Here is a 25,907-nt window from a genome sequence, read left to right on the forward strand (position 1 = left end):
AACAATATAACAAATGTCTGTTTGTTTTTTTAGCAAGCGAACGTCTAGATTAAATTACTGTTTGCTAGCTAAGAGTTAGCTTAGAATAATGGCATTTCTAGTGTTATGGTTTAACACTATCAGTTTGTCATGTTAGCTAAGTAGTGGTTGAATGCTAACATAAGCTGTTTTTTAATGGTACCCAAATGGTCATAAAATGTGTTCTTCTGAATCTTTTAATAGGACTTGATATCCCTCTGCTCTTTCACTATCACTGTACAACTTTATAACAGCACTCAATCTTCAAGCCCTGAGCATGGTGTCAGAGGAAATGGCCACTGTATGACTACGGTGGATTATACACCTTTGTAGCCTGCCTTGAAATGTTGCCCATTCAAATCTAGACGCAGAAAAGAGATTAAGAACAAATGCATTAGCAGACACTTATTCCTAAATACACATAAAATACAAAGCCATGCACAGAATGTAAAAAATACTACTAAGAAACTCGGATAGGAAGAAGTTGTATTTGGAAAAGAAATCAATCATGACTATGTTGTAGTACGAGTAAGGAGGAGTAGACATGTCAGCATACTTCTAAACTCCCCTGTTGGATGGGATTCTTGGAAAGGGAATTCATGTCCACTAAAGTACTTTCTAGTTCTACTTTGCTGAGTTTGAAGTAATTGTTTCCCACCTTAAGTGATGTTGATTTATTGCCTTTAAACCAGTTGTATTTTGGTTCTTAGTGTGACCCACTTAGAATTCTCTCCTGCTCCCCTACCTCCACCTACTCTTCTCTTTCCTGTCCCTCTATCTCTAACGATCTTGTGCCCCAAGCACCCTCCTCCCCCCTTTATCAGCAAAATTACCCTGTCGGGCTTGCTGCAGAATTAGTCATTTTCTACATGACATGACCTCGTCTGTGGTGGCGCTGAGATAGGGATCTATTTTTATGTGGTATCAGCGCCCCAGGGAGGCTTGAGAGGGTGAGGATCCTATACGTAGTGAGGGGTGAGGCCAGGCCACAATCATGGATTATCATGATTTACGGTCTTGCTGAAAGAGGAAAAAAAGAATGAGAGAGAGAGAGAGGGGTAGAGAAGGAGTTTCTGGATGACATCATCATAGCAGTGCATGGGGGGAAAGGGAATATTGGCAAAAAGTTTCACATATAAGACAAAATGTGCATAGTCTATCATCATATTGGGACTTAGGATCATAGCCCTCACTCTTTAAACACAGAAAGATGTCTCTGAAAGCAGCGCTACAGTACTTAATGTGTCCCAATACAAGTCTGTTTTATTATGTTTTAAGAAAGGTCACGGGGACCTGACATTTCTAACCTGTAAAAAACAGAAATCAAATGTGTTAAAAAGCACCTTTTCAATCTTACAAGCTGATAAAGCTGATTCAAAATCATAATGCTTTAAAAAGATATTCCTTAAAACAGTAAATTCCAGTAAACAGTATGTTAAGCTGAAGCTTTTTAATTAGTTGAACAGGTCTGCCATAGTATAGATCAGTCGCTCCCACAGCTCTTTGTCGTCCTCTGACGCCATGTTGTTCTTTCTCTCCACCTCCAACCCCCCCATCTTTGTGTTTTTGCATTGATTTGCTGACAGCACTGAAATGAAAAATACCTTAGTTTGCAGCAACGAAAGAAATGCATGTCAACTTTTGGAGATATTTGGGCACAGGGGGTCCAAGAAATGGACCATCTAAGGTCAGCTTGTCCTTTGCTTCGGATGGCACTTTTAATCACGCTCACTACTATCCCAGTCTACAGTAAAGAAAACCCTTCCCCACCTGCTGACTCAAGTGACTCTTTTATACAACAGCCTCTATTCCTAACCAACAGTATAGGCCGCGCTACCCATCCAGAGTCAAGTGAACTTATGCAATCTCATGTACTAACATTATACAGGAATGCATCTGTACAGGTTAACATTCTCTGCACAGTGCTGCCCAGCTGCCTTGTTACATTACAATGAAGCGCACGGTGGGAGAACAGGATGGGATTCCACACATTCTGCAAAGATATTTGAGAACATGCCGCCCTTTACCTCTATGTCTCTTGATCATTCTCTCTCTCTCTTGCACTCCTGAGGCTAGGACTTTGCAGGGAGGGGGGAAATACAATTTTTATCAAGTTATATCTGGTCAAAATTAACTTGTTCAGCTTTGTTCTGAAGGGGGAAAAGGTCAGGGTTATTCAAAAAAGGATTTGCACTGAAAGCCTCCATGTGTAGAACTTGAGCTGTATGATAACTCCTTTGTTTCACTGTATTAGGTATGTGTATTAGTCTTTTTAGTGGCTAGAAAATGCCAAGTGTCTTTTGTCACATTAAGAGTTATGTTTACTTGAATGCAGGTGAAAAGATCACAGTCAATGGCTGCACATGCTGAACAAACAAAACCCTAAACAACTCAACCAGAACTCATGTTAACTTAACTGCACTTTTTGTCCTGTCTTTCAGAGTATAGTCTGTACAATGGGACTGAAATGGTATCCACACCCAGAATTGCTCCACTGCATCAAAGGATGTGAGGTAAGATCGCCAACTGACTTTTGGCTGATTGTATTTGTGGAGGTATAGTCTCATAAATCATGCCCAGACTGTATTCCTTTAATCATTGCACCTTCCTTCATCTCAAACCAAACTTAATCTGAAATTTGCCTGTTGAATTGAAAAATGTTTAAAAAGTTTGGACACTGGTACAGTACATGTTAATACAAGAGCATGGTCCACATTAATGGTCATACAATGTTACATACAAGCATAATATTTGAATGCTCAAACAGAAATAACCAGCTTCCCAAACTGAATCCACCCAAAGAAGAACCTCAGACTTAATAAACTCCAAATGTAGTTTCATAATATTGTATTTGCTGTGTTTGGCAAACAGAGTTAAACAGACAATGGATAAGCAGATGCTGGGCAAGTCAATATGACCTGCACTGTAGGTGAAGACTGAATCTTGTCAGAATATTTTGATTTATTGGTCTAAACAGACTTCCAGGTAGGGCTGAGCTCAGTGCCGAGTTTTTTTGTTTTTTTTTAAGCATGCAGATGTCTGGGTGAAGTTAACAGAACTTTAAACACATAGGCAAGTCATTCTCCCTTTTTTATTTTCTCTGATGTCAGTTGCTAAGGCCCTGCACATGGGGCACAGGTGGTTGTTAGCACAGGTTGTTAGCATTTGTAAGTGGGTTCAAATGTTGTTGCATGGGTTTCTGGTATCAGAACACTGACCCTTAAAATATTAGCCTGCCATAATATTTAATTTTGAATCTTGTGTTAAAACTACATGTCCTCATAAAATGGTTCATTCACATGTGAACACATATGAACCCTCATTTCAGGGAAGGATGACATCATCTATTCCGTTTAGGCCAACTGGATAACCTGGTAACCCAAGTGGTGTGGGTGGAGCCTGCCCAATAAATCACCTTATTGGAGTGTTTTGTGCCGTGAATAGTTTATGGTATCCTCAGTTTGATTTATGGGTCAGGCCATGTGAGGGCTTAAAAAAGTCACGTTGAAAGATGAGGGAAATTTAATGTTTTAGATTAATCAGCAAATTTATTCCGAGACCATTTAAAGGTCCTAAAATGCTCTACAAGAAACCGAAGGATTTTGTTCCTTGCCATTTTGTTTAATTCAAACGCTTTCTTTTTGATACAGCCATTCATGGGAGACAACTACTGTGATTCAATCAACAACCGAGCCTTCTGTAACTATGACGGAGGAGACTGCTGCCAATCCACTGTCAAGACCAAGAAGGTTAGTGGCATGTTTGACTTAACCTCAACACAAACCGCCCTCACCCTTGAGCAGCAGAGGCACATGGAAACAGTGACTGGGGAAGCTTTGGGTGCGGTGTGTTTATAGCAGAAGATAATAATTTTTGACACAATAAATATTATATGCACTTTAAAAAAAGATTCTGTTATCCCAGATAAAGAATTGAAATTAACATTGCAAAGTATGCAAAGAAAGCAAAACTTTACTTTGTAAACTAATAATTATTTTATCAAATGTATCAAAAAAAAGTTCATAAGCACAAATATTACACACAAACTACGCTTCTGGAATCACAAAATACTTCTGTTGTGAGAAAAAACGACCTTAGCACTTGCTGAAACAGCGATGCTCTACCTCTGCTAGCTAGCAGCTGCCTGTCAGCTGTATCTTATGTTAGCTTGAGGCACACAGCTCATGATTAATGTAGCTTCCCTTCGTACTTCTAGACTCAGTATTCTTATCTCATCTCACGGATGCCTTCTGACTTGGAACTATGATACAAACTAAAAATCTAATTACAGAAAAACATAATTTGTCAATGGTAAACATAACTCGTGTTTGTGGAACATCATTATGTTGATCAAAAATGTGATTAAAACAATAAGTATTTATGACAAACGTATTGAAGAGGGGTTAAGGGGAGCCAAGCGTTTTCAGATAGAGCTAAAGACCCAGCCAGCAACCTTCCTCTAGTCGCTGTTTCCCATCAGAAAAAGAGATAATGTTGGATTTGCTTCTGGTCACACTGATCAACGTTCAGTGTTTGTGCTTTTACCCTGCAGTCACACTTAGCTTAGGGAGAAATCCCATCCCCAACATGAGAGCATTTTTCCATTTCCCTAAGATTAACCTACTTGGACTTCTTTTTTTAACTTACTGTACATCCTTTGAGATTTTTTAAATGACCATTTCTACCTACGCAAGGTAAGTTTAATGGAAACCACAAGTGAATATACTTGAAGAATGTTGAATTTCACCTTTTGGAACATCTACAAACAAATTCCTCCTTACTTTGCCTTGAGTCCAACTTTAGATTACTGGTAGATAGATTACTGATTCCACATCCAAGAGAGTGGGAGTTTGTAGACTTCATCAATACTCTTTGTTTCTTTGTGGTATTCAATTTCCTAATGTGTAAAACATCGCAAATTGACCAACTATCTTCAATTTGTAATCAAATAGATATGAGTTATTACAGAGATTTAGGGTCATGGATATAACAGTATAATTAAGTTGTTCACTGTTTTTGGGAATATCTTCATCGTATGGGGTATTTTTTTATCAGTCGCTACTCCATCAGCCCAGTTGTAATTCAGCATGAAGCCGAGCATGACAAAAAGTTCCATCATCCTTATGGTAGCAGCTCGCTTAATTCAGGGAGGTGCTCTGTCTTGCTCATTCCAGCCAGCTGCTGGAAAGGAAAATGATTGGAAGTGTATTGTAGCTTCTGTGCTGCAGCATCTGCTTCTCTGGCCTGGCCTGTTTCTGTGAATCTGGCGAGGGACTTTAGTTGTACTCCTGGCATATCCATCCGTATGTCTGCCTGGATTTATATTGCAGTCTATGTGTCTCACTAGCTCTGCTAGTACGTTTGACTGAGACTGTCCTTTTTTCCCCATAAGGGGAAATGAACAAACAAGAAACATCTTTTGATGTCTTCCATTTCATGATTGGTTCTATCCACCTTGACACCATTGATTGTGCATTTGGGAACTTAATCATGATAACAATGATGGTCCTTGTGACTTTGACAAAAGAATCACCAAGGTTTTCTCCAAAAGAGCATGGTTTCCAAACAGCACCTTTAAAGGCTTTTTACCTCCTAGCACCTCCTAGTACCATACCAGTAGGAGTCATGTTATAACATAACCTTTGGGACAATAAAGCTATCCCTCCATCCATCCATCCATCCATCCATCTGTCCATCCATCCATCCATCCATCCATCCATCCATCCAAATAAATCAACTATAATTTTTAACATTGAAGGGCTGACTTGGTTTGATTTGAGTTGGACTTCTTAAAAATAACTAGCAGGCTTTTGTGTCGTGTATTTTTTCAGGGTGCCAAAAAAAGTATCAAACGGCCAATGGTGAAGTGGCAGACCAGGGCTTTGATAGCAGATTTCTATATGGCCTAACAGAGAAACAGTGTAGACTTCAAACTAAGTCATTAGAAAGTTTAATGTTCAACCTGTAAATGGTGTCCATTTTGTTGTAAAGCTTTCCAATAACAAAGTTTGACAAAAAACAAAATATCCATGTGCAGTTACAACTGGAAACTACAATGTTCCTGGATTTGAATTAGACATTTGTAAAGCTATCGAATTAAGACAAATCTTCCTGCTGAATGTTTGTAAAGGGTCAATGAGACTTTTGTAGTTTTCACAAATAACAGATGTATGAAACAAAAGTTCTTAACTAAAAAGGGCCAAAAAACGAACATGTGGCTTTAAAAAAGGGTCAGGAGCTCCAGGTTTTGTTTGTTTCTCCTTTATCTAAAACTTCAGTGTCAGATGTAAGCTGGTGTATCCTGAGGTCAATAGAAGCAGGAAAGTGGGTGAGCAGCCCGCTGGGAAGTGACCTCACTCCTGAAGTGGTTTCCCTGCTCTTGATTGACGCTATCTCATCCTTACATCTTCTGGCCCCAATCCATGGCAGAGGCCCAGCCAGAACCAGCATAACTCTCTTTTACTGACACCCCCCAGTGGGAGGATAGACTCCATTGAATTACTACTGCAACACGAGTCTGAGCTGGTAGATAGGGAGCAAGGCACAATATTGATGTTTTGGACTTTTTTTTGTCCTTCTTTCCGATGGTTATCAGACTAAGCGACAAAATTCAATGCACATGGAACCACAGTGTAGTCTTCCTCACATTGGCTTCACAATGAATTTTACTAGGGGGCAAGATACAGGAAAATATCTTGGTAAAGTCAGGCTGAAGAATTTGACTATTTGTGTTCACACATGCAGGTCACCCCCAAAATTTTTGAGAACTTCTTAGGAATTTTGTGCATGTGTGAAAACACCATAACTTACATTTATTAACACACATCTTTCCCTGAAAGACCAGGGACAGGGTGACCCAGTGCCCTGCAAACATGAGTGTACAGGCAACATAGCCAATCAGCTGCTGCCCGACAAACAACATACCTACAAAATTAACTTCAGGCAAAGACATTCTGAGTGAGTCCGATGCTGGTTTGTTCATATTTTTTTAATATAGCTGCTCACATTAAACTGTCAGTCTACAGCTTGTAAAATACAGTGAAAGTTTGTTTATTTTTCATCCTATTCCCTGCCGGGACTCAGCTTGTCAGCAGCTGTCCATCAAACAGAAACACGCCCCTCCAGTGGCATTTTCCCCTGTCTTTCTTGCAGTAAAAACGATTAAATAAAACCATTTATTCATTACTTTTGACTGCATGGAGAGAGGACTGAATGTGATTAAAGTTGGACTTTAATCCTCGTCGAAAACTCTGGCCAAACTGCTGCTGTAGTTCCATGCCAAGGATGCTACATGCCGATGGTCAAAAGTAGTGTCTGCAGAACAGGTGTTACCAGTTCTTTGAAACAATAATGACAGGCAAATAGAGGATCGAATGACCTATTTGGTACTGACTTCAGTCAAAGGCGGATTTGGTGAAAAGCCGTTCATTTCCAGTTGAAGCACATTTTTCTTTTTCAGTGGACGGCTACAGTATGATGCAGTGAGTGCATTACCTGGCGCTCCAGGACTCCAGACGGCTTGTCCAAATTTCTACTTAAAGACATTTAGCCCTGGCATTGTTTGAAGAAAAATAGTCTGGCTGGTGTTTTCCACTGGTAGGTCCCCAGGAAACTGCTTGAAAAGATAGGAAAAATAGCTCTGAAATAACTAATCAAAATGTGATTTATCGGCTGCCAGAAGCGAGGGATGAGGAAGGTTACTGTGGGTGAGAAACAAAAAATAAACTCTTAGGAATGAAGCTGATATGGGAAATTGATATGGGAACAGAGGGGAGCCAGATGTTTGATATAATCCCTTGCGCTTGTTCGTATGTGAGCCCATTTAATTAATTGATGTGGCTTGCCTGCACACACGAGTTTCTTAAAGCCTAAAACATATGCATGAAACTCAAATTAACCTGACACACAGTTTCAAAACGATAAGCCAGACAACTTCATCCTGTCATTTTTATTACTTTTTTTGTCTGCATTTAAATCTCCAGTGTATTTATTACAGTTTTAGTACATGCGTCTGTTTAGGCTTTTGCAGTTGTTTATTCCTCTTGGGCAAAGTTTTTCCTCGTCGTCATCCCCATTTGATCAACTCAGTCAAAACAGAAACAGGGTTCCTTTTTTGCACCTGATTCTGATTTTCTCCAAAAGCGAACACATGTGTGGCAGACGACCAAGGCCGAAGTCACATAAAAACCTACAAAAAAAAAAATGACACAATATATGACAGGAATCCGTAACTCATTCATGACAGTCTCTCTCACTCCCTCGGAGCTGCTGAATAACACACTTGCTGGGTGAGAAAGACAAGCAGTATTTTCCTCTTTAGCGGGAAATCAATGTTCTTCCTCAGACCACAACTGAAGACTTTGTCCCAAATTGTTTAATTGTTTCTGAATGCAGAGTTTGTTGTTACAAATTCTTTTGTCTGTGTCAGGGTAGAATTAATTTGGTGTCAACAAACAACTACCATGAAATTCAGTGTAAAAGACACACTTTTATTACCATTTTGTTTTCATCTGAAAAGCTAGTTTGTCTAGTCTGCAAGCTAGTTCAGGCAGACAACTGGAGCTGCTCTATTTTCACACCTAACATGCATCATTATTCACGATCACCTGACAAACACCTCCTTCCAATTAGCCGTCTGTTTAACCTGCAAGATTTCCGGTCTGTCCCTCCGCTCTTTCATTGCCAACTCTGACCTGCACCAGTACTGCACTCTTGCTCAGCCACACTACCACCACCACCGTCCCAGTAACCACCTGTAGCCTCCCACTGGAAGGTTTAAGATATCATCCCATCCTCCTCAAATTTCGACACGTAAAATAAAACTATTGACGCAGTCGGAGCCAAGACGCCAAACACAAACTATGTTCTGCTGCTGAAGTAATAGAAAGATTTTGTTTTATAATAAATAGCCCAAGAAAGGGGGCAGTGGTTAGTGTTTAGTGCTGGTGCCTCGAAAGTGAGAAGGTTCCTGGATCGAATCCCTGTCGGACAGGGAGGTTTGAATGTGAGTGTGGCTGGTTGTCTGTCTCTATATGTCAGCCCTGTGATTGACTGGCGACCAGGCCATGGTGTACCCCGACTCTCACCTGATGACAGCTGGAATCAGCCCAGCCCCCGAAAGAGAGAAGTGGTATAGATAATGATTGGATGAATTACCATACAGTCGAATGGACACATTTTTAACCACTTAATGAATGAAGGATACTTTATAGGAATGTTTCATACGTTGAAGCTAGGAAGATGGGGGGGGGGGGGGGCGGGTGAAAACCACAAGTAAACAATCTTTATCTTCATCCCCAGTAGTTTATCAAAGCAGTCAAGAACAACAGACACTGTATCCATGATGCCTGACAGTAACCTGACAGAAAGACAAGCGTGTCTCATTCACTTTTTCCTCCTGCTCATTCACATTCTCTCTCTCTCTCTCTCTCTCTCTTTAACACACTCACACTCACACACACACACATCGCACATGAACAGACACGCCAGCAACCAGTTGGTGTGGTGACTCAGTGGGGATCTGGCTCGTGTGTTGTTGTCCCTTATGTGTTGATGCACGGCATATGACACCAATGATATGACCCCCGTCCACACATCCACACACACAGACACACCCATACACAATTCAAATACACTTCTCATTTGTTCCATATGTACTCTTGCCCCATGAACTTAGGTAATGACTGAGAGGGAGAAAAACAGAGAAGAGGGAATTTTGGGGGAGAAGAAAAGCGGTTGTACATTTTTTATAATCATTCATGTTCTCTCGCCTTTAAGGGTAAAAAAAAACATCCCCATCAATGTCACTTCTTTTTTTTTTTCTGAACTTAAACTGTTCTTCTCTTCTCAATATTTTGTCTTCAGTCCACTGATGGAGGAGATGAAACACGCTGACAAAAAACATCTGCCCCCTTAACCGTAGATGCTCAATTGACTTCTTTACAGCGGTTGCAATATTGTGATTCCCAACTTTAACTACAGAAGCCCTAAGTGGACATGCATTCATTATTTTTAAACTCCAGTTCCCTGGGATGGCGAGTGTTTTCTGGTTGTTTTCTTGAGACTTATTTTTTTCTTCATTTCTTCGTTTCTTGACTGTAACTCATTAACCTATCTCATTATCTGGAGATCACATGTTTCCGCGTGATAACAGGATCATTTTCCGGCAATAAAGACAACAAAAACAATGTTGCCTTTGCACATAGTAATGAGATACGTAAAGACTAGGGATAAGAGTTAAACAAGTCGAGACCTCGAGAAAACAACCTGAAATGACTCTAAATAACAGGAAACAGAGATATTAAAATGTATGGGGCTTCCATATCAAACACCAGGACTTTTAAAATCTCCAAAATGACTCATTGTATCAGTATGAAAAATCATCATCTTAGGAATGTATTCATTTCTTTCCAGATACAATAATTGGGCAATTTCTTCTCTAAACAATATCTTTGTAAGAATTAGGTGATTAGCAATTATTAAAGTTTTCCAGATCTCTTCCGCTTTACTTTTTACTTATCAGTTCCGACTTAAATCCTGATAAGAGCTGAATAACTGAGAGAAAATGGAGCAGAATCGTGAAAAGCAACGGAACTCAGCTGCTCACTTATTTTCTACTACTTCCCTTCCCAGCATATGCTTTCTCTCTTGACTTGTATTTTGAGTGAGATTTGTGTATTAAAGAGTTCTGGATGACTTGCCGCGTATTATTCCTTCCCAGGAGCTTTGAAGGTGCAAGGACTGCCTGCACGTAAGGTCACCGCAGGATCTCCCCTTAATAGTTGCAAGCTGTTGGCTGGTTTTGGAGAAGCAGGGAGGAGAGGAGACGAGGGTGTGGAGTATGTTTTCCGAGGGTTGCCTGAGCAAGACCCCCTTTAGCAGGTCCCCCCCACCCCCCACTTAAACCCCATTCCTCTTCTAGTTTAGAAGGAATTCCTTTCTTTGATGCTGGAAGCAGTATGCAGAGGGCACCCATTATATAGTTATATGACTTGACCTTTCTAAAACAACTTTTTATCAATTTGCCTGTAGGTTTTTCTGTCTTTGTTGGTGGTGGGGTCAGGAGTAAGTACCGGGGTCCCTCCCAGTCCCTCACTCCTGTTTACAAGTCTCAGTCTGACACATGGACTAGCTAATTGTCACAATTGATGTTAGTGTCACACTATTGGTCCGCAACAGCCACAGTAACCACAGCTGACCACTAAACATATCTGTCCCTGAGGACAATTCTCAATGCCCTTTCAAAATAAAAGCACACATTTTAACAAATGCCATGGTTTTGACACTTTACATATTAACATTTCAGTTTTTCCAATGCCATCCACACATTTTTGTTTAACAGATCTTCTTTTGGATCTGGACACTTGTGATACTTGTGGTATGATGTTTTTCAGAGGTGAAGACCATAGACAATACAAATATGGACGTAGCCTCAGTGACTTCACCCATTGGTTTCTAAAGAGGTGTCTTAAAGCCAAATGATGGTGGTTACCATATTGGAAGTGCTATCTGCATCTTACTTTTAATCTACCACGTAACAGGCAAAGGGTTGGAGTTAAGGGTGGCTTTAAGTCTTCAGGCAAACATTGTAGCCCACCTGTCGGTAAACTGAACCACACCCCTAGTTATACAAATGTATGCATAACTCATAGCCTTAATTAGTCAAAACAGATTAGTTAAAACAACAAAAACTACAGAGTGTATGAATACACACTGTAATTGTACTTTGTACCGCGCAGTAAACTGTAAAGATAGTCATTGGGGCACCGGATAGCGGTCATGTTGCCCTGTTCAGAGGCTATAGTCCTCGAAGTGGGCGGCCAGGGTTCAATTCCAAACCTCCACACTTTACTGCCAGTCCCCACTCTGGGCTGTTGGCTTTTGAAATGCCTTTAAACAGCTTAGTTGACTTTATTTCCTGTTGCAGTGGCTCTATCTCGGTAGTTAAAGAAGAGTAAGAGCATCCCTGTGCATACAGTTCAGGGATTTTCATTGCACATAAAGTGAAACTGTGAAACTTTTGGTTTGCTTTGATTTTGGCGCCCCCTGTGGATAAAAAAAGTACATCTTATCTAATAGCCAATTTTTTATTACACTTGCATAAGTAGTGTTTACTGATGATAAACCTAATGCTGCCTCGTTTTGACAGTCAAATGTATGACTTGCTGCTAATCTTTGAGGTGGAAGATGTAAATAAAGGCTTCTCGTCTGAAACTGACATGATGGCAGCTGTTTCAGGCATTAAAAATTATCATAAAGAACTATTCTATCTTGTCCCTGATGGTCTTATTTCCTTTTGTATGTCATATAGAGGCATCGGTATTAATTTCAGTCTTTTTCGTAACCAGATAAAAACTCCTCACTGGAGCTTTAACGTAGCTTTTCTTAACATTTATCCCCCCTGCAACACATTGCTTATCATTAAACAAGCAGCAGCCTACAAGAGCCCCCATTATTCCTAACTTTCCTGTATTTGTCTGTGTGTGGGGAGTGGGGCTGAGGACTTATATGGCAAAACACATCTTAGTGGGAGGGAAAGCAAGGATAATGTAGAGGGAGGAGCAGGGCTTTTCTTCACAGCTGAGCAAAGGTAGTTACACACCAGGGGTCACATGCTCCCCACTGTTTTTAGGGGTTTTGGCTGTTTGCTGATGCTAAGTGCTTGCACTTATTTTGCCAAATCTCGTTATGTGTTATTTTGCTCTAAAGTTGCTGTTTCCCCTTTTTTAATCGTATTCATTAGAGCTCTTTCTTCTTGTTAAGCTTCTTTCTGTCTCTGTGATTTGAATCTCTTCAAGTATGTGGGAATTATTTTACGATACGGGGATATATCTTAGATGTCAAACTTGGCTATTGGTTCCAACAGCTGATTTAAGGTGTAGCAGTTGGTCAAAGCCATATGCTGTTTATATAATTAATGTAGCCTTTGTAACATTAACCATTGATTTTTTGCCAAGTTGGCATTTTGAGGAACCCTGCTGTTTTTTTTTATTGTGGAGCCATTCGTTACCATATTTGGTCAAGAAGGAGGGCCGACTGGCAAACACCAAGCCACCAAAGCTATACAGTTTATACCCAATTACGTTAGCTAGAAAGTTGACCTTGATGTTTTAAACAGAACGGGATTGTCTTTGTCGTGGTATCTGACCAGAGTTTTTGGGCCCAATGAAGCTAAAGCCATTTTCACATATGCACTCCTGAAACCCTTGTTGTCATGAATGGAGAAATTAGCCAAAGAGACCAAAACTAATGCCTTTCTTTTTTTTTTTTTTTACCATGTCGTCAACATGTTTAATTCTGTTGTAAATTTGGTGATTTTAGTAAGGGGCATGATGGAGAGAGACTTGTTTTTGGAGCCAGCCTCAAGTGGTCACTCAGAGAAATGTCTGAGTTTGCTACATTATTTATCCAATGACATTGCCTCCTTTTTGGAAACCCAGCCTTTTTATCAGTGTAGTGAAAAATATGATAACATTTTCGCTGGAAATGTTTATTTTTGTTTATGTAAAAAGGTTGGGTCAGTAAAAAAAAAACCTGGCACTCCCTTAAACGTTTCCTGGTATAATTTTAAGACTGATGAGTTATTGCTAGTTGTAATTCACTCCAATTACAGCTGTTACTTTCTAATGAACAGTGTGGTATGCTTCCCTAGGTCAGCCAGTTTCCCCTCTCACGGGCCTGTGCCCCTTTGCACACCTTCTTCACTTTAAGCAGAGACTGACACGCACATACTGCGCACACAGAGCTGAGAGGAACTCTGTGTTATTTTGACCTGTTCCTGAGATGGTAGGATGGGGCTCTGACAAGGTCTGCGTTCTTCCGAAGGGCTTTCATGTTGCTGTTAGTGGGTGTCCTCCCCCAGCCCTCCTCCAACCCCAGGACACGGGGCAGCATGAGGGCCCCCAGGCCCACAAGGCCAGCCAATCCTATTTCCCAGCCACCCTGCGTGAACCTCAAGTCAGGGCCAGATGTGGCAGCTGGCCCAGCCACCCTCGGGGTCAAGGTCAAAGGAAACCATGTCAAATTTGCCACCCACCATCATTTTCTAGATAGAGAGATAAACAGAAGTGGCCTTGGAGGAGAAGTGAGGTGTAGAGGGAGTGTGAGTAGTAGTGGGAATGTGAGAGGAGTAATAACGCAAGGTAGAGAGTCTAAAAGAGACAAGGTGAAAGTGTGAAACTGAGAGATAGTGTAATTAAACTGAGATAGGGTCAGCTGGGAGCGAGGCGCCCTGAGTTCTTGGCTTCAAAATGCCACAGAGGAAACACTGACAGCTGTTTCTGAAGTGTGTCCGGCCCTGGTCTTGTAAAGTCGTCACATGCAGGCCTAATTTTCTCAGAGGAGTCCGAGCACTGCCCACCTGGCCCTCGCATTAGGAAACCCCCCCCCCACCTCCCCGACACAAACAACTTATTTTATACCCCATTTCAAAGGGGAGCCTGCGTCACTGCGTCTCAGTGACTTGCATGCTCCCCCGTGTCATTTCACAGAACCGCTGTCTACAAATGAGCAACTCCTAGAGACTACTGGAGGTGTTTCCTGTGTGTTACATTTACCACCGCCTATAATGTTTTACACCGTGGCTAAGATCCCAGTGTTAAGTTACTGTAAGTCAGGCCAATCAGAAGGGAAGTGGTAAGTTTTAAAAAGGGTCTAGAGTCTTTTAATTATTATGGAGCAAAAGAGCAATTTGTAACACTCGATTAACTTTGATAATTAAGAGCTATGTAATACTTTTTTTTTCCTACAAATGGTGGCTCAATAAATTTTGTATTTTGTCGTATGACTCATATTTTAATGAACTGTATTGTGACTTATCTTATTTTATCATCATCCAAATGTATTCTAATGTATGCTATCTTATTGTATGAAATCATTTGGTATCGTATCTTACCATATTGCATTGTGTCATACCTTTATTTTAAACAATTTATTCATGGGCTTTCTTTTGCCTTTAATGGAGTGACGGGACAGTGGATAGAGTTGGACATTGGGTCAAGAGCGAGTGGGGAATGAAATGCAGGGAGGGATCCACAGGTCAGATTCGAACCTGGGCCTCCCGCTTTGAGGACTACAGCCTCCGTATTAACCACTTGGCCATAACTTATGTTATCTTTCTTATATTACTTGATGTAACCAAACGTGTTCTTCATATGGCATGCTGTTGTATGGATTCATGTGGTATCCAATCGTATCCTATCGTATCGTAATAATGGTATTGTGATAATCATATCCTTATAATCATAGATATTGTATCGTATCCTGTCTCTTATCTTATATTTTATCTCAACGTCTTTAGAAAGTCTATTTATCCTTTTATTTTCTATCTTCAAGAATAATTAAGCTTGTTTAATGATGGCCTTCTTGTAGTCGAAACAACAGCAGCCTTTAGGCAAATTGGAATGTTAATCTAGAAAAAGAAATCTATATTTTCAGAGATCAGCTCTTTTAAAGAAATGAGTGTTTGCTTGAATCTCTCTCAAAAATCTAACCAATTAGCTTTAGTGGTAAGCAACCTTTCATGACTCACAATGAGGTTTCCATTAATATTTGGCAAACCGAGATGAATCCTGGATTTACATGAAACTTGGGAAATGACTCAGCTTCAAAGTCCCAGCCTTTGATATTGATGGTGTGCAACATAATGGACACTATTGTTATGAATGCATCTTTCAGTGGATGGAAAAATTCTCATTTCTCTCTTTATTCTTTGCTAATGCATCTAGTAATTACCTGTCCAACTTTCCCCAGTTGGTATGAGCTCATGATTCAATTTGTTTGATGGCATTACAGTAATGTTCTGGGTAATTAAACAGCAGCTACTCCATATTCAGATAATAGCTCAGTGATCTGACCCTGGCAGACAACTTTCACTAATAGTACTGAACAAATACTTTTCCTTGGCATGAGTCATGTATTCAGCTAAGTATCTATATTGGTTGCATAGCTAGTGTTTTTGTTACTTTGAGCACAGAGGTCCATTGTGCAACACAGGCAACACCAATCAGCCCTGCCAGGGAGAAGTGACACTGTCTGCAGCCCCCCCACAGATTGATCTGATAAGCCACCAGGACACCAATGCAGACATGCCCTTGGTCTGCTGCCTGCCTTCCATGACTTAGACCACATGTGTTCCTTGTTCGGCGGCAGAGAAGGGGGACACATTTTGTGTACCCAAGCAGCTGAAGCAGGCCCCCCTGAGAGGTGAGCCAACAAGGCAGCAGCAGCTGGTGCTGATGACGCATTGCCCAACGCTGTCCAGTGATGTCAAACGCCACGGGCAATGGCTTCTGATCTTCCGGTTCTATTTTCACCTTGACATCAGACGATCAGAGATGTCAAAGTGTCATATAGTCTGAGACGGGGTCTTCTATGTCGGCAAAATACGCCCCAAAAACACAATCTTCAAGTAGATATTTGGTCTTATGGAAAAGGAAAACATCAATTTTTTGATACTTTACGGCATTGTTTGAAACATGAATAGCAACGTTTATATTGCTGATTGTAATTGAATGGCAGGGGTCCATTATTGTGATGTAACTACACACCTTTGACACAACTTTTCTTTCTTCTTCTGTTGTTCTCAATCGATGCAATAGCTTGGAGACATCAGAGTCCAACAGTTTAGCTCTTAGTCCCGGTACACATTGTACCCAGAGTTATTGCACCCATTACAAATTGCCCTAATGAAAACCACCCTGATTAAATTTCAAGCCTGTTTGATATTAGCAAGAGTCTGCTCTACATCAACTATTAGGAAAGATACCCAGTGCGTGCGTGTGTGTGTGGGTGTGCACGTGTGTGTGCGCATGTGTGTTTAGTGAAACTGGGACAGTCAGGTTATGTGCTTATTTACGAGAAACATTAGGTAATAGCAAATAGTAAGAAAGCAAGGTGAAATCGATATTGAACGTCATACAAATAGAGACATTTTGAAGCAAGTTTTTCAAAAGTTTTGAGCAGCTTGCAACAAAGGCTCTTGAGGTTTTTTCTCTTTTTCTTTTACTTCCTCTTGTAACCTTGTTTTGGAAACTTTGTACTTCGATATTTGAAATCCTCGCTGCAGGTTTGTGCCTTTCTTAGGTCACAATTAATGGTTTTGCTTTTTCCCCTGCCATCCACAGGTGATTCCATTCCCCATGTCCTGTGACATACGAGATGAGTGCTCCTGTCGGGATCCCAACGCCATAGAGAACAGAAAGGATGAACACGTCCACTCCCTGGGGTGACCAGCCTGCAGCGGGGACCTCTGTTCGGTGTCCCAGGACCCTCGCATTAACACAACACAGCCAGAGTGGCCGAGGCTGACCCCCCCTCCCTCCTCCTCCTCCTCCTCCTCCTCCTCCTCCTTCTTCTTCTTCATCCCTCTCTCGGCCTCCAATTTCCTGCACATGCTGCTTAACAGGCATACCTCTCCATCCATACTGCAAACCCAACCAGCTGAAATGTTTGCCTCCACATCACAGGAAGATCTAGATTAGAGGCCGGGACTCATGAGACTTCACAGAAAAACTTCATTTCTCAGCTTAAAGGAAAGTAACCCTGCAATATCATCATAAAAAAAACAAAAAAAAAAAACATATATAGCAAGGAGGAAAAAAAAAATACATGAAACTGACTTTTTTTTTTTCTGAAAGAGTAAGAAAACAAAAAAACAAAAACATAACCAAGCCTAGGTAGCATGCCTTTTGTTCAGTTTTGTGCTGGCTTCAGTGTCTATTTTAGTGACCTCGCTCTACAATCACGTGGTTGAACCAAAGGTAAATCAAAATGTGCAAGTAGGGGATTCGTGTTGATGTTGGCTCCGGTTATTGCAAATATGAAGGAACTCAAACGTTGAAGGTTATACTCAGACACTTCGAAGGCATGTTAGACAGCTTTTTCCCGGGAGGTTATAGAAGTTTGCGATTACATCATTCCTGGTTTTCCAAACAGGTCAGACATTCTGTATCTCTACATCCTTTTTTCAGTACAGTGTGTTTCTGCATATAGGCACATTAGAGGATATAGAGGTTTTTATCTGAGCTCGCTGGGGAAGGAGACAGCCATCTTGTTAAGTTTCAAGCCACAGATTGAACACAAAAGCCAAATTAGAATGCATAAAACACACACACACACGCAAATGTCGATTAATAGTTGAACAGCCACAGACACAGTTTCCTAAGACGATTTTATACTTAGAGCAAAATTCTGAATGCACAACATTTCCAGCATGGCTTCTGCTACCGTGTTTGCTGCTACTTGCCATCCTCACGTCATAATAGGGTTGGACAGCATTGTCTGCCTTGCTGCTTTCAGTACCTCTCCATAGCATTCGTTCACAACTTGCATGTTAGTCTATAATACTTTCAGAGAATACATAATGATGCACTAAGAACTTTAAAAAAAAGAAAAGAAAACCCAGAACCTCACTTCTATGTCCCCTTCAACCCAACTACCCAAGGAAAAATACTACACACATCGACCACGACTTAAAGAATGTCATCGATAACACCTCACCTCGGGTTGGGGTCCGTTTTACTTTCAGTTTGAACTCCCCCCCTCCTCCTGCTCATGGTGCTTGTGACCTCAAGCGCTGATTGATTATGTTTAAACTGAAACTAAAAGGATCCCTGCCTTTGCTCAGAATGTAGTCAATGCTTGTTAGGAGTCTGCAGCTTTTTTTGTAACGCACAGTTCTCCATAGCACAGTAACACATACGTAAAGGAGGAAAAGGGGCTGGACATCAGCCATGGCTCTTAGTGAGAATGAATAAAGGTGGAAGGACATCTTACACACACATGCACACAAAACAAATGCATACACACACACACACACATCCCTCATTCTCTCACCGTGACAGTAGTGTGGACTCTTTGCTGTAGTTTTGCAGGCAACAATGTACATGAAAATGGCATTTGGATGTATATGTCAACACAGCATTGTCAGTCACATTATGATAATAATGATATTCTCTGCTGGGTCTAGTTAGTTCATTCATTTAACCATAAGTCTGTATGAAAGTGCACTTCTGATCAGCACTTTTTCAGTATTGTAAACTTGGGTGTCCATCCCCCCACTAATTAATTTCTTTAGATCATATGGCTGCTATGGTAGCCATTTTTATTTTTTTTCAATCCTCATTCCAGACACATGCATACACCCAGTTTTTTCACCCTCATGCACATGAAACAATGAAGGCTGCTTGGCATATTGGTCCAAATTTTGCTGCTCTTATTTGGCTGCATCCATAGTCGTGGTATAACAATCAGCATGATTATGTCTTTTCATTCGTCCTGGGCCAATGGCACAGTCCCTCTGACTCATATACGGCTGCTATAGCATTCCAGATCAATCTCATCAAACTTTGGATTCAACAAGAAACTGTACAAGTGGCAACGTAAGACCAACTTCATGACATTTGAGTTGAAGAACTCTGACAGAATGAAAACATGCAGAGAAAGTGTGAAGGTATTATTTTCCACCAATTACATACAAAAAGATATCATGTAAATATTATTATATGTTCTTTAAGGGAAGGAGCGTGGAAAATGTTTTTTTTTTTTTTTTATTCATGTATTTCCTTTTTTTTTCTTTTTTTTTTTTCTTACAAAATGTCATATTTAATCAGTGTTTGTATTATTGACCTCAGTTACTGCACTTTTTTTTAGTTTCCATGTAAGAAGAAAAAGTATATCTTTCAAAAATCATGTTTAGAAGCTGCTATTGTCCGAATGGTGATCTGAAACAAACTGTATGATATTCGGTCCTTCGACTTCCTGTGTCGCTATATTAGCTTTCCTGTCCTTTTGTTTTATTTGTACCTGGACGTACTTAATCCCTCCGCGACCTAAACTCGCTTTTGCTTTCCATGTTATCAATGATGTAGAGAGGTATTGTCACTACCAACCATCCATCCAATTCCCTCCAAAACTACAGTATAGGGTTCACATCACCACACTCTGTTGATATTTTTATTTATGTAGCGCCAATCCAAAAATGATCTCATGAACCTTTACATACAGAGCAGTTCTAGACAGTACTCTTTGAAAAAAAAAAATATCCCAACACCAAACATTAATCCACCAATGAGCAGGCACTTGGATCAATGGCAAGTGATTTAACAGGCAGAAACCTCGAGTAGAACCAGACTCATTGGTAGACAGCCACCTGTCAAATATGTTTATGTCAAAAAATATTGTCACTCATTCAAGTTCTTTCTGGACAGCAAATTTCTCCCATTTTTGTTTCGTCCTGATGTATTTGTAGTAAATTGTCTTAGGTTGTATATATGTATAATTTGAAGAAGAAACCTAAAGATGGTATCACCGAAGTAATGCTTAAATGAAGGAACTCTTTGTTACTTTAATGTAACACCAACATTTTAGAGGCTTTATCAACACAGATGCCCTGATTGAAAAAAAACAAAAAACAGACTTGTATTATTTTAATATCATCAAAAGATTGTCTATGTCTTACTCCAGATACTGCTGCTTTACACACAAATGTTTCTAGTGAGGATAAACTGACCTGCAATCACTTCACAATGCCAATGACATGCAGTGCTGTGGCTCATCATGCGCCAGTGAGGTCACTGGGAAGTTATTTTAGCTGTTTCGAATGGATGGATCTGAAATCTATCATTGGATCCCTTTCATTCCAAAAATCAGAGTTTGCATGACCAATGATTACACGAGAGATTTCCTTCTTAGAATCATTGGTTTAAAACCTGAATACCTAAACAACCAATACTATCAGGAAGGCTTCAGAATGTGACTCCATGTCAACTTGAAAAAAATGCCATTCTTTATTATAGAGAAGGTACCCATAAGCCATTATAAAACACAGATATTCATGGAAGGAAGTATAAGATTACGCATTGGATGAGGACATCACCTCTTTACTGTAGTCATCACAGGATCCCTTGCTGTACCTCATGCCTGTAATGTTTGCTGCTTCTATATTTTTGGTATTTTAGTGACTTTTTTTTTTGCGTCTCATAACAATGGTGTAAATAGTAGAACTATTTATTGAGAGTGTTATACTTTTTTAAGTTATATTTAATGTCCATGTAAGTTATTTTTTACATTGTTGGTATAAACACAAAAAACATGATCAGTTGTGAGTCCAAACTGTCAGTTTGTCTCTGTCGTCGTCACATTGCTTAAATTGCTTTAGATCACTGCTTAAAAAAGAAAAAAAAGAAAAGCAATGATCTTGTATATTGCACACTTCCGACTCACAACCATGCAAGAACTCATTGTCTCATTGGTCATTAAGTGTAGAAGGACACTGCTTGCATCCAATGAGGATTCAACACATGTTCAATGTTACTGAGTGCAGAGTAACTTCTTTTCCCTTTAAAAACCAGAATGTAAAGTTATTTTTTTTTTTTATTTTTTATTTTTCAAATGCACACATTAGCCATATGGACAAGGAGTTGTGAAAAGAGAACCAAGTATATGATGTTCAAGTGCATAAATACATAATATAACAAATGTTTTTTGAGAGACCAGTGCAAGGCACATGTTGATATGGACACAGCCGGCTGAGGGCCGGATGATAACGGGCATAAGAGAGGGATCAAAAAATAAAAAATAAAAAGCAGGACTGGAGGTTAGAAGGCAGCCGACAGTGCCACAGATAGAGTGTTCTTGGAGGGGAGGAGGGGGGGGGTGTTGGAAGGTGTGTAGGGATGGGTGGGCTGCTTTTCCTGGCCTGTCGAGCTATTTGTCCAGGTGTGAAAATGTGTACTCACAGAGGCTGCCCCTGGGCAAAGGGTGGCCAGCGCTGACTGGCAACAAGCCGAGGCCAATGAGTCAGAGTTTCTCCCGGGGGGTGGCAGCCATCCCTCTCTGGGACTCCCCACCCCTCCTACCTCCACCTCCCCACTTCTCGACACACTGCCTCATCTGTCACTGTCAGGTAAGCCTTCGCGGGGCTGCCAGGGTCAAGCTGGCCCTGTGAAAAAGAGAGAGGATGTTTGCCCAGTTTATAGAGCCTTTTGAAGTTAGGCTGAAGGAACACAGCTCTCCTCACCTTCGGAGCCTAATGCTTATCACCTAATATGATTTGTAAAGCAGTCTTTTATTTGACAAGCTTTGATACCTCTCCACATTTTCCACCAACAGTCGCTCCTTTGTTCCTAATTTAACACCTGGTTGTTGTATTTGCTCGTCTAAAAATGGCAGAAAACTTTGTAGTGTCAAAGTCATTACAAAGCGACGGGGAGGGTGAGGAAGAGTGTCTGAAGCCCTCGTGTTTTTGGCTCAGATCATTGTGGAGAAAAATACTGATGTGCCATCTTGTTGTAAGACATTTTTCTTTGTGTATTGTAACACACGAAGTACCTCTCACAGGCCTCTGGTTATAGAATGGTCCACTTATGTCTGTTTCCTAATCCCTCAATAAATAAAAAAAGGTGAAGTGTCCCTTTTTTTCTAAGTGGGAAGTACAAAAAAAGTGTATTTACATATTATATGGATATCTAGTGGTATTACTGCAATGTTTCGTACCCGATTGCTCAACAAATATATTTTAAGATGTAAATAATAATATTATATGATGATTGTATTTGCAAACCATGTACTAACTGTTTGGGAGTAGCTCTTGGATTGATTTTTATCATGACTATATACAAAGAGATGAACCGTGAATATGTTGTGCATTGTGTCAAAGTATCACCTGCAAGACAGAAAATCAAGAAAAAAAAAAAAGACCTGTGATGCTTTACCACACCACTCGCTGTCAGCATTTATTTGTTCATAATGGCTTAGTACAAGCACTGTTGTCAGTTGTCTAAACCATGAATCTATCCATCACAAAGACTCATAAGTTATTTATTTGTTGCCAAGATGAATAAAGTCCTAATGGTCATTTCTGGGTCTTGGGAGTCTGTAGAATCTCAAAATCAAACTTGACTGATCTTTGTTACGCTTTGAGGAAGTTTGTTCCAAATCTGTCTGGCACCAACCAACAGCATTTCATTTTTTTTTTTCTCCTCCACACTCCATACTGTACATTGTCGAGTCTTTACCCGATGCCTTTGTGTTCGCTGAGAATTTCACCAACACTGTAAAGGTAGCCATCGACTCAGTAGTCCCTTTCCTCCCTCTGATGGCCTCCTCTCTCTTTGGTTCTTAAACAGAATGCACTTTTTCAGGCACATATACAACACATTGGACTTTTTATGTTACAGTCGATGTTTCTCTCTCTGTTTTTCACAGTTGCAATTATATATTTTTTGGTGCTCTGGTACATGACAAAACATGTCTGATGTGTACTATATTTTCATAAGGAAGAGTCATAAAGATGAGTATCATGTTCATTTTGCTGTCATTTATTGTGTAGAAATAAAACACTGGTTAAAGTGAACATAAACTCAATGACTTTTTGTCAGTTCTTTGAATTTGTTTTGTTATTCCTGACACATCCTGCAAAAAAGGTATTGAGGTTGGGGGAAACGGTAGCCTAGCGGTTAGCACGCCCCATGTACGGAGGCTAAAGTGGGTGGCCCAGAATCAAATCCAAGCCTGTGACTCCATTATCGCCATCTGATAAAGGCAAAAAGGCCCCAAAAAAATAACTTGTATTGAGGTTCATCTTATAGACGCATTAGGATCTGTGTCCATTAAAGGCACATTTAGCACTGGCAGAGCTCACAACCTGTTTCATAGCCCTTCTCACTGGTGCTTATTGTTGCTAGGTTACTAAAGTGAGCTTCTTATTCCCTCACTAGTAACTGCTAGGTCAGTTCTAATACAGCTTTATAAATAGTGTCCTGCCATTAGCAGCAGCTTGAGGCCTGAAAAGTCAAGGCAGACCATTTGTGTTGACAAAGCAAAAACCAGAAGTCCCGCCTCTTCTTGATTTTGATTGGTCACTGAGGGAGGAGTTACATTGACAAATGCAACGGTGTTCCAAAAGTTGGACTTCATTCAACTGAGAGCCATGTGATCACAGCGACAAAAAACAGTTGACGATGACAAGACTAGACTGGAAAATGCTGAACTGCATTGGTTTTGTCTTCAAAATGGGCGCTGCCAGCACAAAAAAACAATCCTGCCAGCTCAACCTCCCCCACTATGGTGGACACAGGCTCTTATTTGTATTATTTAACACTTCAAGAAATCGTTAAGGCACTAAACATCCAAAGTGACCTTCCAAGAAAGGGAAAAGTGAAAATGTGGTCATAAAAGAGGAACCTATTCTTAAGCCTTAATTGATTAATTGGCATCAAATTTGAGTGCTGTTCCTGGCACACCAGTGACATTAATGGCCTTATTTGGGAGAAGGAACATCAAGCTACTGATTTTAAGTGCAGTTAATGTTGCATGACTGGAAGGAGAAACTGGACCTGAGCTTAAAGGAAAAGTTTTGTTGAAGGAGATGGAAAAAGAAAACGCTTCCCAGCAGCTCACATGCAGAGGCATAGCCACCTTCAGTTAATGGCATCAATTAGAGTCATTCATAGAGGACAGCTGTCTGTGAGTTCCGGGACTGATTTCCACTCTTTTCAGCTCGATGGCAATATTTTTCTTTAGCTGGTCAGTTGGGATAAAATCTGGGCAATAACAACACTGTGCTGCATTGCACAATTGCTAAGCTAAAATATGATTGTAGTTATTTTCATCTGAGTCATATTTCAACATTTTGCCATCAGATCAAAATATTGTGGCAATGTTGTGCATCTCATGCGCTGTGGTTTGAACCCCGGGGGCTTCCCTCCGCTGTGTAAGCTCAGGCTGCTGAACATATGAGTCATGTGCACCACCTCAGCTGATGAAAACCTGGTCAGATTGAGTTTGACCTCTTCACAAGGCCGATCATTGAAGTCAACACAACAGTACTCTTTTTGCTACTACAGGATGGTGCTGATTGTTTCCCTCGACTATTCACTTTAGTAATCAAGCTTGAATACAGTCTATGAGTTAAACTTAAACTATGAACCATTCACTTCTAACACAGTAACTCAAACCGTTACATGTTAGCTGATGATAGCTTTCAGTTCCATTCCTGCACTTATATAATAGCCTTACTTACAGACTGCCTTAAAATGGAGCTAAAGCTAACATAAATATGCTAACTTGCTGACAGTGGGCCTCATACACCAACCGTTCATCAAAAGATGTCTTTTTAAAACCCACAAACACACATTTTAAGAAGATTCTGAAAACAAAGTTTCTTAGCTGGGATCTGTTATTAGCTAAGAACAACATCTAAGAGCACATTTTAGTGCTGATGTGCAAGAGCGGAATTATATGCGATTGTGATTTTTCATATTTGAGCACTTTGACATCTTCAATGCAAAATTATTATTATTATTATGAATAAACTTAGAAGTTTTTGATAAAACCCTTATTAACGACAATAAAAACCTACCTTCACACGTGGGTACACAAATGAGAAATCTGTCACGTTCCATCATTTCAGAATAGATGTAGGCCTCATCACTATTCATTTTGTTTGCAGATATTTGCAGTCATTCCTCTACCAAAATCATTTTATCACTCCACTAAAGTGAAGAAAGAAAAGTCTTCTGATTTTATATACATATATTTAATATTTCACATTCTTCAGAAAAAAGACAATCAAAGCCACTTAATAATACATATGTTTTCTTTTTACAATTTAAAATGTACAATATAATAATTTATTCTTACAATTCATATAACATGGCATGAAAGTATTGAAAAAAGGCATTGTTTATCATCATCAAAACAATATCCATGGCTTTGAAGATATGACATTGGATTGAAAATGAAAGGAGGACAGTACCTCATGTTAACAGTTTGGACACCAGAACATATCCTACAAATGTCTCTACTTTATTTTGACTTTACTTAGGTCATGTCTGTTAATCATTAATTATCGTGTATGACTTTCTTTTGTAATTTTTTATGTGGCTGTT

At 40.1% G+C, this 25,907-nt stretch overlaps 1 protein-coding gene across 1 annotated transcript in view; it reads left to right on the forward strand.

The window, feature by feature from the left end:
• The window catches only part of pappaa (pregnancy-associated plasma protein A, pappalysin 1a), a 98,016-nt gene extending 75,019 nt beyond the window's left edge, over window positions 1-22,997 (forward strand). Inside the window, exons 20-22 of the mRNA XM_065965781.1 lie at window positions 2,460-2,531; window positions 3,669-3,767; window positions 17,142-22,997. Of these exons, the coding sequence (XP_065821853.1) occupies window positions 2,460-2,531; window positions 3,669-3,767; window positions 17,142-17,246 (276 nt within the window). The 3' untranslated portion in view covers window positions 17,247-22,997. The remainder of the gene's footprint in view (window positions 1-2,459; window positions 2,532-3,668; window positions 3,768-17,141) is intronic.
• Window positions 22,998-25,907: the final 2,910 nt, after the last annotated feature.

The sequence above is a fragment of the Labrus bergylta genome, chromosome 17 (assembly GCF_963930695.1).
Source record: "Labrus bergylta chromosome 17, fLabBer1.1, whole genome shotgun sequence".
Taxonomy (NCBI): Eukaryota; Metazoa; Chordata; class Actinopteri; order Labriformes; family Labridae; genus Labrus; species Labrus bergylta.